This window comes from Macrobrachium nipponense, chromosome 30 (assembly GCF_015104395.2).
Source record: "Macrobrachium nipponense isolate FS-2020 chromosome 30, ASM1510439v2, whole genome shotgun sequence".
Lineage (NCBI taxonomy): Eukaryota > Metazoa > Arthropoda > Malacostraca > Decapoda > Palaemonidae > Macrobrachium > Macrobrachium nipponense.
The window spans coordinates 26538538-26553701 of NC_087218.1; the positions used below are offsets into that span (position 1 = coordinate 26538538).

General features: G+C 41.2%; 1 protein-coding gene across 1 annotated transcript in view; it reads right to left on the bottom strand.

Annotated features, from left to right (window-relative positions):
• The window catches only part of LOC135202389 (uncharacterized), a 73772-nt gene that overhangs the window by 15268 nt on the left and 43340 nt on the right, over positions 1 to 15164 (bottom strand). Inside the window, exon 5 of the mRNA XM_064231768.1 lies at positions 1765 to 2437. Within this exon, the coding sequence (XP_064087838.1) occupies positions 1765 to 2437 (673 nt within the window). The remainder of the gene's footprint in view (positions 1 to 1764; positions 2438 to 15164) is intronic.

A 15164-nucleotide genomic window follows, 5' to 3' on the forward strand; every position in this document is an offset into this window, starting at 1 on the left:
GGAAGCAACTGCTTGTGGGCAAACCCCACCAGCCTCCCTGGGACCTCTAGTATGTCTTCTCCCTGAGGCAGGGGTGCGGGACAGGGACCTTCATCTAGGAGAACTGGTGGGACAAATAGCCACCTGCTCAGAAAGCACTACACTAACACTCAGCACTTAATTATTATTAGCCTTTTCTAGAAAAGACTTAACTCAAAAACCTAACTCCATTACCATATTGGCACGAACACCATATTTTTTATTGAACCTAGATTTGAGGCTGGCGATGGCATCAGGAGATACCACACGGGAAGCTGGGAAAGGAGTTAAAGGAGCAGGAGAAGGAGGACTTAAGATTGGGGACATGGCTAGAGGAGGAGGAGGAGGAGAAGAGGGTACACTAGCTTTGCTTTTAGCTTTTAGAGCTACCTGTCTCATCCTATCCTTTACTAGTTATAAGAATATGCAAGAAAAACCTTCCATTGATTGACACTCCAATCTTTACATTTGTCACAAGACAATCTGCGAGTACACTCAGACCCATTAGCTCTACATTTAATACACTTTGAGTGTGGGTCGTAAATAGGCTTAACCTTCAACCTAGCCCTGCACCCTCTGGCACAGAACCTAACTCCTGAAGGGCTAGAATCTGACATGATGGCTACAAAATGCCACAACTAATTGCAATCAAAGCTAACTAAATTGAAAGCAAACAACGAGCAAAAAACATGAAGTGAGTACTTCACCAAAATATGGCAGTCAAAAACCATCCAGCAATGAAGAAAAAGTCTGTACCAACTACTAATGTTAACCAGGAGCCAGCAGAGAATGAAATGATGACACCTAGTCTGTTGTACCTGTTCCTCCCTTGAGTGGCAGGAGATGACGTCACCTACATCGGTGATGGCGGCGCCACAGCGAATGTTTGAATCTTTTGTCTGCCATGTAGGGAACCTACAGCTGTGATAATTGTTAAGTACGACACTGCAATAAAAATACCACTTACCTGTTAAAAATATATAATGGGTAGCAAGTATACCCACATACTTAACACTAAATAAAATAGAATGAAAATCAAGTCTGTCACTCTTCCAAATTACATATGTGACATGACCTAGTCTACTTTCCAAAATATCTCACCTCTAATACCATGTGCAGCAAAGGGCCTGTTACATTTCACAACTCAGGTGTAAAATAATAAAAACACTTTTATTACAAAATCCTCTAATCCACCCTGAACATTAATGGTTCCCACAAAGGTTTTCTCTTCCTTTCAAGCTAAACATCTAATGATGTCACTTCATTCCCTATTTTCTTAACATGAACACTCAGTCAAGTATAAATTACTATTATTCCCTCATCTTAGGGTCTCTCTATATCACACATTTAACTCTCATTAAATACTTTACGTCAGTCTCTCAGTCCCATTGTCTCAGCATTATCAGGTAACTTCTCATGCAGCATCAGGGCTCCTTAATTTTCTAATATGTTCTACGTACTATATTCTATTTTTCTACTACCCTCAAAAACCACAATCCACAAGCTTTACATCTTTATCCACAAAAAGCAACAGTTCAAACTAAATACTGGTATACCTCTCTTTACACACTATGTTCACATCTTTAGTTAACTCCATTCTCTTAGATATAAGTTTTTTTTTGCAGCCACTATTAAATAAACCAATTTTAACAAGCCAGTTGGATAAAACTCCAGTTTGTATATGTGAATTGAATACTACTAGATATAAGGATATATTCAAGAAAAACAAACATTACAGCCACAAACCTTCTCCAATGACTTCATCTGCTGCTTCCCACATAGCTTGTTCTGCTGGAGAGTTATTTTCTGAGGAGACTATAGTGTTATCCTCATCCATCTTACCCCTTTTCCTTTTAAACTCAAGTTGTTTTTCTCTTTGCCTGATTTTCCTTTGCTCTCTATCATCACTAGAGCTATTACCTGGTGTAACTGCTTGTCCTTTAATGTCCAAATCATTTAAAACAGTACAATTTTCTTTCTCAATTATGGTGGTAGAGAAAAAAATGGATTTATCAGTCTCATTTAAAACGACTTGATCAGCTTGCTTACATTTTTCATCTGCATCACATTTTCCTGCTTTTTTCCCATTGTCTTCTACAATTTGCAAAACATGTTGTGGTTCAACACACTCCTTCACTACATGATCATCAGGTTTATTAAAAGTTGTTGTCTGCCTTTGCAGGGAAGGAGTAGTAAGACTATTGTGCTTGAATGTATGTGATGATGACTGATTTATTGGTGGACTTTTAGTCTCAGTTGACAATTCGATATGTCTTGAAAATGGTTCAACTTTAATGTTTTTCACAATGGTTGGATTTCTCTTAATCACATTTTCCTGCTTACACTCATGCTTATTTGACTGGCCAGGTACATTTGTATCTGATGTCATATGATGTGTGAAGTCTTCAGGCCTCCTTTCCTTAGAAAAAAAAAATTACAAGAGTAATAAAACTTGTATCAACAAAATTCACTCATTATGAACAAAATCCACATAAAATATTTCCCATATTGATTATACACTATCTCTGAATTAATGAAGTCCTTATCCATTCAAATGTTAATAAGCAATATATATTACTTGAAGTTTATTCAATACATCCCATAGTACCTTTAATTATGAGCCTTTCAAAATATGACAACTTTTTAAAGTAAATTTAATTTTTTCTTACTATCAAACCTGAAGGCCTTTACATTAGGAATTCCTCTTGATGAAGCAGGAAAACGGCTGTAAACGCTTGAACAAGGTGGTTAGGTAGTAACTACTGTCTGGTAGGTGGGAATACCCGCCTTCCCAGATGTCAACATTCCAGTTTGCCTTTCAGCCAAGGTTTCAGATTGAGAGGTGGCATAAGGCAGGCATTAGTGTTATGTAAAGGACCTCAGGTTTATATAGTTAGGAAAAATACAATTCAATTTTAAAAATTGTCATTTGTTCCTACACAATATACAAACCAACTGACTGGAGTTTGCCACACCTGGGTTACTCCTGGTTGAGAAAGCAAGGAGTAGCCTGCCTCTGACATACTGATCGAAGTATAGGAACTGCGAGATCAAGTGTCAGACTTCTGGACCTTTTTGAATGAGTGAGAAATTGTAACTCATACAAAAAAGGCTGGAAAGAATCTGAAGAGTTGGATGTGGTAAGGGAAAAACACGAAAAGGGTTGTCTTATAGCCAGTCTCTCCTTCCTCCCCTTGCTAGAGAAAGGAGTGGGATTGCTTCTATGATTCTAGAAAGAAAAATAGAATGGGTGTTCGATATGCAGACCTACCGCATCAGATGCCAGTTCCAGCAAGTGTAGTTTGAGACCTATTCTCTGTCCAAAAGAAGACAAGTAGGGGGACAAGGAAGGAGGAGGAGAGGCCAGTCACTCATAATCCTTCTCACTTCCAGAACCATACCTCAGGCAAGATGCTACCTGTCCTGTTAAAGGAGCCGTGTAAGAAAACACTTGTTGAGTAGCCACCACATGTCCACAGAAAATACGTTCAAAGGACTTGTGGGCAATTGAAGGTAGAAAGACAAATGTGGTCTGATGAGACCACATATCTGTTTTCAGACCAACAGATTCCTCAGGAATTAGAGGGATGGACTAAGGCATTGATTTTGTGAGCTCTCAGGTGGAGTGTACTCGTGACGTCGTTGCCAGATGTAGAGAACCTCCTCTTGATTGTCTAACAAAACCATGAGAAAGAGAAAAATGTGTCCTTAGACACGTCTTCCTTGTCTGAGTTAGTACCATTGAAAAGTCTTTGACGTCCATTTTAGGGAAGTTGAGTCAATATTGGAAAGTACAGCAGCACGCTAACGGGACAAAGTAATGATTGATCATGAAGGACTTGAACCTAGTAACAGGTACTGATGGATTCAGAGTTAGCTACAACATCTGAGACGAAGTCATGTTATTGATCCCCCCCCTCTCTTCAAGGTTCACATCAAAGAAGGTCCTTGAAGATCATCTATCCTCTTCAACAAAGACTGGAGCGAGATGAAAGGCTATCTTAAGAAACAGATCTCTATCTTATGGTACTCGCAAGGGTGTATGTGGAGCAAGAGACAGGAGTCCTAAATAAGAGTCAAATGCCGCCAAGGGACGTCCTTGGGATGGTATGACCGAATGAAGTTTCTCATCTGTAGCTAAATCTTTAACTGAGGAGTAACAAGGCTACTTTCAGGTGAAAGACTATGCTGAACCTGGACCTGTCTTTCACAACTGAATTGGAGAGAAGCAACTCTTGTTATCTGCTGAAGAGCAGCTCTGACCAGAGAAAAAAGTCCTGTCAATGCACCAACAGGCGAAGATGACTCCAATCCCTGGTATGCTACAGAGGACTGAAAGAGTTATCCAGCTTGTATGAAATTTCAATATTGGATTTTTTTTTCATTTAAAAATACCTTTATGTTAATTATTTTGTTTATATGGATAAACAATCTTAGCAGTTGGAATTCACTTTAAATAACCCGATAATTGATAATCCAGCTTCTAAGAGGTCCTCTGGTTGTTTGTATGTAAGGGCGTAACTGCCAAACAACTTGCCATTACAGAAACTTTAAATACAAGATGAGGTGAACAGCAACGTCTTGGAAAAAGCCTTTTTCTTCTTATTGCTACCGTCACGTCAACACCACCACTTCACCTCTCGCACCTTCAAGAGGATTTTTTAAATATTCAAAATTTCCGCAGCAGCTAAGATATGGAAGAATAATTCTTATCCTTGGAGTACTCCTGTGATGGTTCGGCTCATCTATGTATGTTCACCATCTACGCCTCTAGGCTACAACCATGAACTGTTCAATACTGCAGAGAGCTTTAACTACCAGTGTGTTCCCTCATTATCAGTTTTATTACAAGCGAATTCTGTAGTGAGCTTAGCAATTGTTTATCTTGTGTAAATAATTCGCTGTAATCTCTGTCCTCAATTTAATTGTTACTGGAAACTTTATCATACATTCATCCTCACTTCTGGAGTCCAGTCAGGGGTGTTGTTTTTTCCCTACCCAGCACCAGACAGCAGCCAGTGGGCAATTCTGGTGCTAAGAAAAAGGGCATTGTCGTAGTTCAGATCTCCAGTTTTGTAAAGCCTGAAGTTGTCTCGACCCTTAGGAACAGATCTTGATTCAGTTCTGCCTCTTTTTTAGAGAATGGTAGATACCGCGATAGTCAAGGAACATGTTATGAGGTCTGCCTTCTTCCTTTTCTGAGAAATTGCACATACGTTTGTCTCTTTCAATCTTCTTTTCAATCAGGAAGAAGAAAGGCAGAAGAAAGGATATAGGAAAAAACAGGCGTTCTTTTATTGCTGATGCTTTGATGAAGGGTTGTCTGTTGAGTCTGGATTTGATAATGACATAGCAACGCCCAGTAGTAGGTATCTTTCAGGAGAAGGACCTGCTTTCTTCTGGGTCTCGGCCTTCTTCCATCAAACTTTCGTTCCGTCTCCTCTCCCATGTTTCCGGTTCGGGGAACAGCCAAATCAGCTAGAGCTTGTTGTCTTCAATGTCCTGTTGTCACCGTAGAAGCCCCTTGGGCAACTTTGCGTTCACTCTCTTCATTGGAGAATGGAGGTGGTCTGCTTCCAGTCGTTAATCCTTTTTTATCTCTGTCAAATGATGAAGGATTTAGGTGCATACCTGTAGGACCGTTGTCTTCAAGATATGCAACCAAGATAAATACCTTACCATCAACATCCTGGAACTCAAAGGCAGCCTTTTGGGCCTTCCGAGAGTTTCAGGATTTGTTTTTTGAGACACCCAGTGGTGTTGTTGAGCAACAACACTACAGTAGTGGCATTTATCACCAAACAAGGGTCTCATTTCCCTCCGGTTTCAGTTGACATTGCAGGTGCTCGAGTGTAACTGTAGTGCGATAGTTCCATCAGCTCAACACATTTCTGGATTTGAGTGATTTGGGCAGAGTGCTTCCTTCATTCAACCTTTCATTGAGAGATTGCCTGTCTGGAAGACTCCCCATCAAATTTCTGTTTACTGCCTGGTACAACAGAAGTCTGTAGGTCTTATGCTTCATCTCACCTGACCCACGGGCCGCTGTGATGACATGTTGACTTTATGGGACAAACAACGTTTTTGTCTTCTCTTCATATGTATTTATCTAACTCATGAGGTGTGCTGTGTTCACCCTGAATTGAGGATGAATGCTGAAGGACTGTTTTTCGCCTGGCCTGCTAGCTTTGCTTCCAAGTTACCGAGAAGAGTTCCTCCCTGTGTCAGTGACACAGGAGCGTTTACTTGGGCAGTACAATCCTTGTGTCTTCACGACTAAAGACTATCCGGACTTCCCCTGCAAGCATAGGCTTTCTCACTGACTGGCAGTGGAAATAGCTGTTTACTGAATTTTGAGAAAATATTTAAAAACTGGAATAATAATTTCAATTAACCCTTAAACACCGAGCAGGTATTTCCGAAAGTGTCTTCCGTATGCCAGCGGCGTTCGGGAGTGAGCGCCGAAGCGGAAAAAAGTTTTTTTTTTAAATCACAGCACGCTTAGTTTTCAAGATTAAGAGTTTATTTTTGGCTCCTTTTTTTGTCATTGCATGAAGTTTAGTATGTACCCATCATAAATGAGAAAAAATATCATTATCATAGATAAATATTGGAATATATGACAGCGCAAAAAAAATTTCATATATAATTGTATACAAATTGCGCTGTGAGCAAAACGGTTAAAGCTAATGAGTTAATTATTTTTTCGTTGTATTGTACACTAAATTGTGATGACTTTGGTATATAACAAATTGTAAAATGATCAAAGCAACACAGAGAAAATATTATCACAATATGATGCATGAATGTGTAACGCGCTGACATAAAAAAAAAGTTTTCAAAATTCACCATAAATCGAAATATTGTGCTAGACTTCCCGTTTGTTGCAAAATGAAGGTAATTGATTGAATATTACTAGACTGTAAGTGTTGTAGCTTACTATTGCAGTTTTCAACCATTTTGGTCAAGTTAAAGCTGACCGAAGGTCGAATTTTTTCTATTTATCGTGATTTATATGAAAATATTTCAAAACTGATAAAAGCTACAACCATGAGTTATTTTTTTGTTATATTCTACATGAAATTGCACACATTTTCATAGATAAAACTTTATGTAACGGTTAATATAAAATGGTGCAAACATTACGACAATCGGACAAAAATATTTTTGATTTTTTCGGCTGAGTTACTGCGCGGACATAAGGAAAAAGATTTATCAAAAATTCACCATAAATCGAAATATTGCGCTAGAGACTTCCAATTTTTTGCAAAATGAAGGTAAATGATTGAATATTCCTAGAATATAAGAGTTTTACTTACAATTGCGTTTTTTGACCATTTCGGTCGAGTCAAAGTTGACCAAAGGTTGAAATTTTGGCACTTATCGTTATTTATATGAAAATATTTCAAAACTGATAAAAGCTACAACCATGGGTTGTTATTTGTTGTATTCTACATGAAATTTTGCACATTTCCATATATAGATCTTTATGTAACGGCAAATATAAAAAGGTGCAAACATTATGACAATCGGACAAAAATATTTCTGATTTTTTCGACAGTTACCACGCGGACGTAAGGTAAAAGTTTTTTTCAAAAATTCACCATTAATCGAAATATTGTGCTAGAGACTTCCAATTTGTTCCAAAATGAAGGTAAATGATTGGCTATTGCTAGAATATAAGAGTTTTAGCTTACAATTGTGTTTTTCGACCATTTCGGTAGAGTCAAAATTGACTGAAGGTTGAAATTTTGGCACTTATTGGTATTTATATGAAAATATTTCAAAACTTATAAAAGCTACAACCATGAGTTGTTTTTTGTTGTATGCTACATGAAATTGCACACATTTTCATATATAAAACTATGTAACGGCTAATATAAAATGGTGCAAAAATTATGTCAAAGTGACGAAATAATTTCTGAGATGTGTCACTGGTGCTTTTTAGTGCGAGAAGAAAGAAATTCGCGTATGCGCGCCTGGGTAACATTTGTAAACAAAGCAACAGCTTCATCTGTGAACTCCCAGCATCCCACAAGGTGTGTGATTCAAAAGTTTTCGGCAAGTAGGCCTATAACTATTTTTCTGCGAATTAAAAAAAAAAAAAAAAACTTTTTTGCGTTGACGTTTCATACGTCAATTAAGCACCCAACAGACAATTTTCGTCTATGTTTAATACATCCAATAGGCGTTTATGGGTTAAGGATTTAATCAGTTATCACTAAAATTAACCATATATTCTGCTATTATCATCAATAATAAGACGAATTACAATCTAAACTTCATTGAATAATAAATGGTTGGCCTTGGCTATGCAGATGGGCAGTACGTAGTTCTCTTGATTCCCTGACAGATTCACCGACAACACGAACACCAAAGAGCTGTAATAGCCAGAGAAAATACCACATTACACACCTAACCTCCCACTACCTAACTTTTAGGAAATTGAATTCATGCACAAATGCACTTAAAAAAATTAAATATGTTAACCACGCTTCAGCTGCAGGTACCAACAAAATTTCAAATCCCTAAACAACTGAAATATACTTATTCAATAGCGTGGTGAACACGAAATAAATATCAAATTAGCGCTAAGTACGTAAGTGAGCATGAATGTATGATAAAGTTTCCAGTAACAATTAAAGTGAGGACAGAGATTACAGCAAATTATTTACACAAGATAAACAATTGCTAAGCTCACTACGGAATTCACTTGTAATAAAACCGATAATGAGGGAACCCACCGGCAGTTAAAGCTCTCTGCAGTATTGAACAGTTCATGGTTGTAGCCTAGAGGCATAGATGGTGAACATACATAGATGAGCCGAACCATCACAGGAGTACTCCAAGGATAAGAATTATTCTTCCATATCTTAGCTGCTGCGGAAATTTGGAATATTTAAAAATTCCTCTTGAAGGTGCGAGAGGTGAAGTGGTGGTGTTGACGTGACAGTAGCAATAAGAAGAAAAATGCTTTTTCCGTTACGCCCTTACATACAAACATCCAGAGGACCTCTTAGAAGCTGGATTATCAATTATAGGGTTATTTAAAGTGAATTCCAGCTGCTAAGATTGTTTATCCATATAAACAAAATAATTAACAAAAAGGTATTTTTAAATAAAAAAAATCCCATATTGAAATTTCATACAAGCTGGATAACTCTTTCAGTCCTCTGTAGCATACCAGGGATTGGAGTCATCTTCGCCTGTTGGTGCCATTGACAGGATTTTTTTCTCTGGTCAGAGCTGCTCTTCAGCAGATAACAAGAGTTGCTTCTCTCCAATTCAGTTGTGAAAGACAGGTCCAGGTTCAGCATAGTCTTTCACCTGAAAGTAGCCTTGTTACTCCTCAGTTAAAGATTTAGCTACTGATGAGAAACTTCAATCTGTCATACCATCCCGTGGTACTGCTCTATGTGCAACTGACATAGAAGGTTGTGCCATGGAGGAAGCTCTTTCAATGTCTCGGAGAGTAGAGCCAGAAGGTAGGGGTACCAAACGGCCTGAGGCCATTGGGGTGCCACCAGAATCATCTGAAGATTCTGGGTGATCAGCATCCTGCTGGTCACCTTGCAAATCAGGCAAAATGGCCTGAGGCCATTTGGGCCACCAGAATCATCCGAAGATTCCGGGTGGTCAGAACACATCCTCTTGCAACAGCCCATGAGTCCCGGCATTATGGAATAGATCTGCAGTTTTCTGTTGTGCTGGGTGGTGAACAAGTCCATGACTGGACACCTCCACAGCTCAAACAACCTATCCGCCACATCCATGTGAAGAGACCACTCTGTCTCAATCACTTGATTCTGGTGCCTGAGCTTGTCTGCAACTACATTCCTCTTGCCTGGAATGTACCAGGCCGACAGCTCTACCAAGTGGGCAGCACCTGCACTCTCAACTCTCTCAGCGGGAGGGACACAAGGCCTCCCTGCTTGTTGACATATGCCACTACTGTGGTGTTGCCACTCATCAACACCACAGTGTCCCATCGCTCGATCCTGGAACTTTTGGAGGGCTAGGAAAGTCGCCTTGAGTTCTAGGATGTTGATGTGAAGGTGCTTGTCGTGTCGATCCCACACTCCTGCAGTCAGCTATTCATCCAGCTCTCCCAACCCTCGGACGATGCATCTGAGAACAGAAGCCCCTGCAACCCCACTCCTATTAAGAGGTTCCTGTCTCCAGCCACCAGGCCAAATCCTCTGACAGAGGGATGGGAAAGGATTGAGGGCTTCGAGCCTGTGACCAAAACACCTTCCGTCTCCACAGGAGAGACCGAAAGTGAAGATACCTGAGAGGAACTAGCTTCAGGGACTACAGGTAACCGATCACATCTTGCCATAGCCAAGCTGGCTGCTACTGTCATGACAGAAACAGCTGAGCTACCTTCCTGAACTGGCTGATATGAGAGTCTGTGGGAAAGACTTGTGTTGTAACCGTATTGATCAGCATGCCCAGGTACTTTCCTCTGCTTGGGAATGAGATTTGGCTTTTCAAAATTTATCACGATTCTGAGATCCTGACAAAATTTGAGAAGATGATCCCTGTCCTATAGTAACTGAGAGCAGGAGCTCACCAGGACTAGCCATCATTGAGATATCTCAAGAAACATATCCCTACCGAATGGGCCCAAGCTGAAACCAGGGTGAACACTCTCGTAAACACCTGAGGGGCAGTCGAGAGTCCGAAACACAGTGCCCTGAACTGGAACACTGTCACCACAAGGATAAAGTGAAGGTACTTTCTGGAAGACTGATAGATGGGAAACACACATCCTTCAGGTCTACTGAAAGCGTGAAGTTGCTCTCCCTGCTCGAACCGAGTACAGAACATGCCGTTTCTATCGTGAACAGAGTCTGGCGAATTAATCAGTTCAAAGGAGAGAAATCTATCATTGGTCTCCAGCACCCCCTCGAGACCTTCTCTACTAGGAAGACTTGGCTGTAGAACCCAGGAGAAGGATCTCATGCGACTTCCACAGCTCGTTTGCTCAGCATGGCTTGCACTTCTTCTTTCAGTGTTAGATCCTTGGCTGAACAAGGGATGTAAGTTTGGAGGTATATACCTAGGGGAGGCACAAAACTGAATATGGTAACATGGCATCTTGAAATCTTTAATCAACTTGCAAGACAACTGCTCTCTAAAATATTTAAGCAAAATTCTAACTATTGCCAGACAGCTAGAAACATAATCAAATGAAAGACTGAAATAGTTAATTAAAACTTGACACAGAAAATGGACTCTAGAAAAAGATCCCGGGAAAGTGAACCATTCCCACAAGTGAAACAAAAAAATAAAAGGGACACTTCTCGCCATACTCTGATATCAATTCCACAAACTTTAATAGTAATACAGTAAATCAATTAGTCTCTTCAACACGTTAAACACCATAAGTATTATCAATACTAGGTAATAATCCAGGTCACAGGGGACAAAAAGCGACAATTCAAAAGAGTTCCTGTCAGAAAGAAACATAATTCTTATTAACACATTTGTCAAAATAATACAAATCCCATAGAGAGGGCAGTGATACATTTCACCAACAAGTGCACAAAAACGGAATGATAATAATTTCTCACGAATCTCTCATGAGAAAGAGAGGTTTTCTGCCACTTCACACGTCATCTCAAATTCATTAATGTAAGTTCCAACAACTCTCACCTCTGATGTCCATGATAATACTTTTGTGGTTGTCATGCACCCTCCATCTTCAAGGACAAGCTGGGCGAATAATGCCCCAAAACTCATATGATACAGTGGAGGTAAAACGTGATGTACAAACGAATGAGCATTCTCGTAAAACCACTCCTGATCTCCTACGTCATGGAGTGAATGAATTCGTTGTGCAAAACTGATTGTGTAGTAACATCATTTATTTCACAATTCCTGATCTACACATAATAGAGTTTTCTACATTTTATATTCTCCTTGTTAGGAAAGCAATCTATTTTAAATAACACTTATCTCTCACTGGTTCCACCCAAAGAAACAAACACACACACAAACACAACGTTCGAGGAATTTTCCATGCAAACTCAGGTTTTGTCAATGTAGCCTCTGAGACAGTAGATTCTTTTCAACAAAGAACATTGACTTTTATTTCCATGAGAGCTAATGCTGATATCTATTATTTCAAAGAATGTCATTATCTGTCTAGCAACTATAGATCAACCAAAAAATAGTTTAAATCTATAACAGAGGCAGACCGGAAAGTTGGTGAGAAGTGGCCTCAACTCAAAAAGGAGTAGATATCCCTTCCAAAGGACACACTACCCAGGTCTTGGCTCCATGTCGCTGCCTGTTGCCCAATGACTCAATAGGTACCCCTTGGGAGTAGCTGTTCCCCCTTCTTCTTTCCCTTATCTCCCTTCCCCTACGTGAAGGAGGGCTGAAAGGAGGGTGGCCGTGCCCCTTTTGAAGAGGCAGAAGAAGGCTAGGTACCTCCTTGTGCTCCCTTCGAAAGGAAGAGACTTCTAAGGGGGAGAGGATGAGCTCGCTTGGTTTGAAGGCCAAGCTACAGTGGCACGCGAAGACCTGGAGGTCTTTGCAACTGCCTGGTGGACAAGGCAGTCACTGTCTTCAGCTCTCCACTTTACCGCAGCATCTACCAGCTCTCCAGAGAAGAAAGCGGCAGAACCCAGCAACGGCGCGTTCCTCAAAGCCAATGCTGACTCGCAACCAATGGACCTGGTGATGTGATTCAGGACAGCATCCCTCCTCCTCAATATCAGGTTTGCCCACAGGTTGGCTGTCTCCTAAAAGTTGAGTCTTCCCCAGGGATTACGGCCCCTGGGGAAGCAGCGACTTTGGATGCTGTGAGAGTCGACAGATCCAACCAGAAGACTGCCTGAAGAGCTGTCACAGTCATAGCCTCCGGGGTCGCTGCCTCTTGTTACAAAAATGAGACAATTTCCACAACAAGGTGCTATAGCAAAAGGCCAGGACCAAGACAAACTAAGTCCGCTCAACCTGCTTTGTCAGCAAAGGCCCCTCTGAGGGCATTGCAGAATCACTTCTGTCAAGGCAAGAGGAGGGGGACGCAGCTTATCCAAACGGTTAGCCTTGAGTAAATTTTCGTCTTGAGGCAAGATCATTCACCTGCTGAAGGACACCTTTGGCTAAGGAGGACCATGGCAACCCCATAGAGACCTTGGGTTCCTTCTTAGGACCCCAAAAGGCTTCTAACTGAGAGGGGCGGTCGGTAGGTGAAGCCGTTGTCCTTTCCACTACACCACTGTGCTGACGAATCAGTGCAATGACCTCTGCAAATATCCTCTGGATTTTGGGCGTGTCCACATCCTGAGGTAAAGGACCTTTAGGTCCTTTCAGGTTGTGTTCCTCCCGGGACCCTCTCCCTTCCTGAACTACTCGGGCATACAACATCTCAGGTCTTAAGACCAAACCTGGAACGTATGCCCTTATAGCTGGAGAGATGGTATGCCAAGCAGGCCAAGAGTCATCCATGCCTGCTGCAAGTCCCCAGTTTGTGAAGCCACCATACCTGAAGAATCAAAAGTCGGGTTATCAGTAGGAGTCTCCACTTGCTTTGAGGGGGAGCAGAGTCCCCTGAGTACAACAAGTCCCAGTCGCCAGCCAACCCCCCCATATCATTCTGAAGAAGCAGAGGGAAAGATTTCCATCTTAAGGGAAACAGCAAGTTGAGAAAGCTTACGAGAAGGAAGGGAGGATGACGAAGGATCGACTACCACATGTCGTTGGGAGCACGTAACCCTCAGACAAAGTCCTGGAAGCCTTCCCCCGATATCATTTTCTCCCTTCATACCTTCCCCACTGCTCGGACGACCACGAAACATACATCACAAGGATGAGCTCTACTAAACACACCCCCCCAGCATTTGGCACAAAGGGCGTGAGGATCCACTTCCACTAGGGAGCCGAAGCTCTCACACTTCTTCCCTCCAACTCCAGGACATATGTGCTGGGAGGAGGAGGACCATTTAGGCTGAAATCCAGCATACGCTGAAAGTAATTCCTAATGTAAAGGACCAAGGGTTTGTATAACATGTACAAATAATATATATTTATCTTGACTATCATAGTCTGTGCAGGAACTCCCTGGTTATCGGCAGCATCGGTCATTGACGATCCATTTTTATGGGGCTCGTCTAGCGCCGAGAATCATTTTGCTGCCAAACTGCGCTGATTTCCAGTTAGAGGCGCCGATAATAGAGGACAGGCAGTCCCCCATTATTGGTGGGAGGTTCCACTCTCAGCGGGGTGCTGTAAAGTGAAAACCGCCATTAACTGAAACTCGGCGATTTATGGTGCTTATGGCGGCGAGTTTTGGTTAATGGCGCCTCTGTTAGGAATGTTATGGCGTTATAACTCTATTATCAGCACCTTATGGCATCGATAACCAAAACTCAAGCCTGTTATGGCGCCATAAATCTCTGAATTTACAGTGCTAGACAAGGGCCATAAAACCAGATCGCCATTAACCGAGTCTGCCGAGTCCCCGGTTGTCGGTGGGGTGCTGATTATACAGGCGGTCCCCGGGTTACGACGGGGGTTCCGTTCTTAAGACGCGTCGTAACCCGAAAATCGTCGTAAGCCGGAACGACGTTCTTGAAAACATGTCCACAGGAAAAATTTCACTAATAATTTGTAATTTTTCTTAGGGCCGTATCTCTAAAATTATCACTAATTTACTTTTTTTCATGTGCAACACTGTGTATTCACAAATTACTGTATATTTTCATTAAAATACAAGAGAGAGAGAGAGAGAGAGAGAAACTGTGCTAAACTATAAAGGATTCTTATCTTATCATAGTATGTGTTTTTTAAAAGCATCATAAACTCGGAGCGTCGGAAGCGTCAGCGTCGTAACCTCGGAACAAGCGTCGTAACCCAGGGCGGAGTTTTCAATGAATATTTAAGAAAAAGAGTCGTAACCTCGGAACGTCGTAAGCCGGACCCGTCGTAACCCGGGGACTGCCTGTACTCAGTTTTTTTTCATCTGTCCATCCGCCTGTGGTGTTTTTGTATGGTAACACTGCGTCCCGGGCTTTAGATAGTTACATTCAACGATTATAATAATATCCTATTTCGAATATTAACGGTGTAATTCGCATACAGTAAATTATTAAAACACTTTCCAGTTACAAATGTACACCCAGATATCCTTTTAT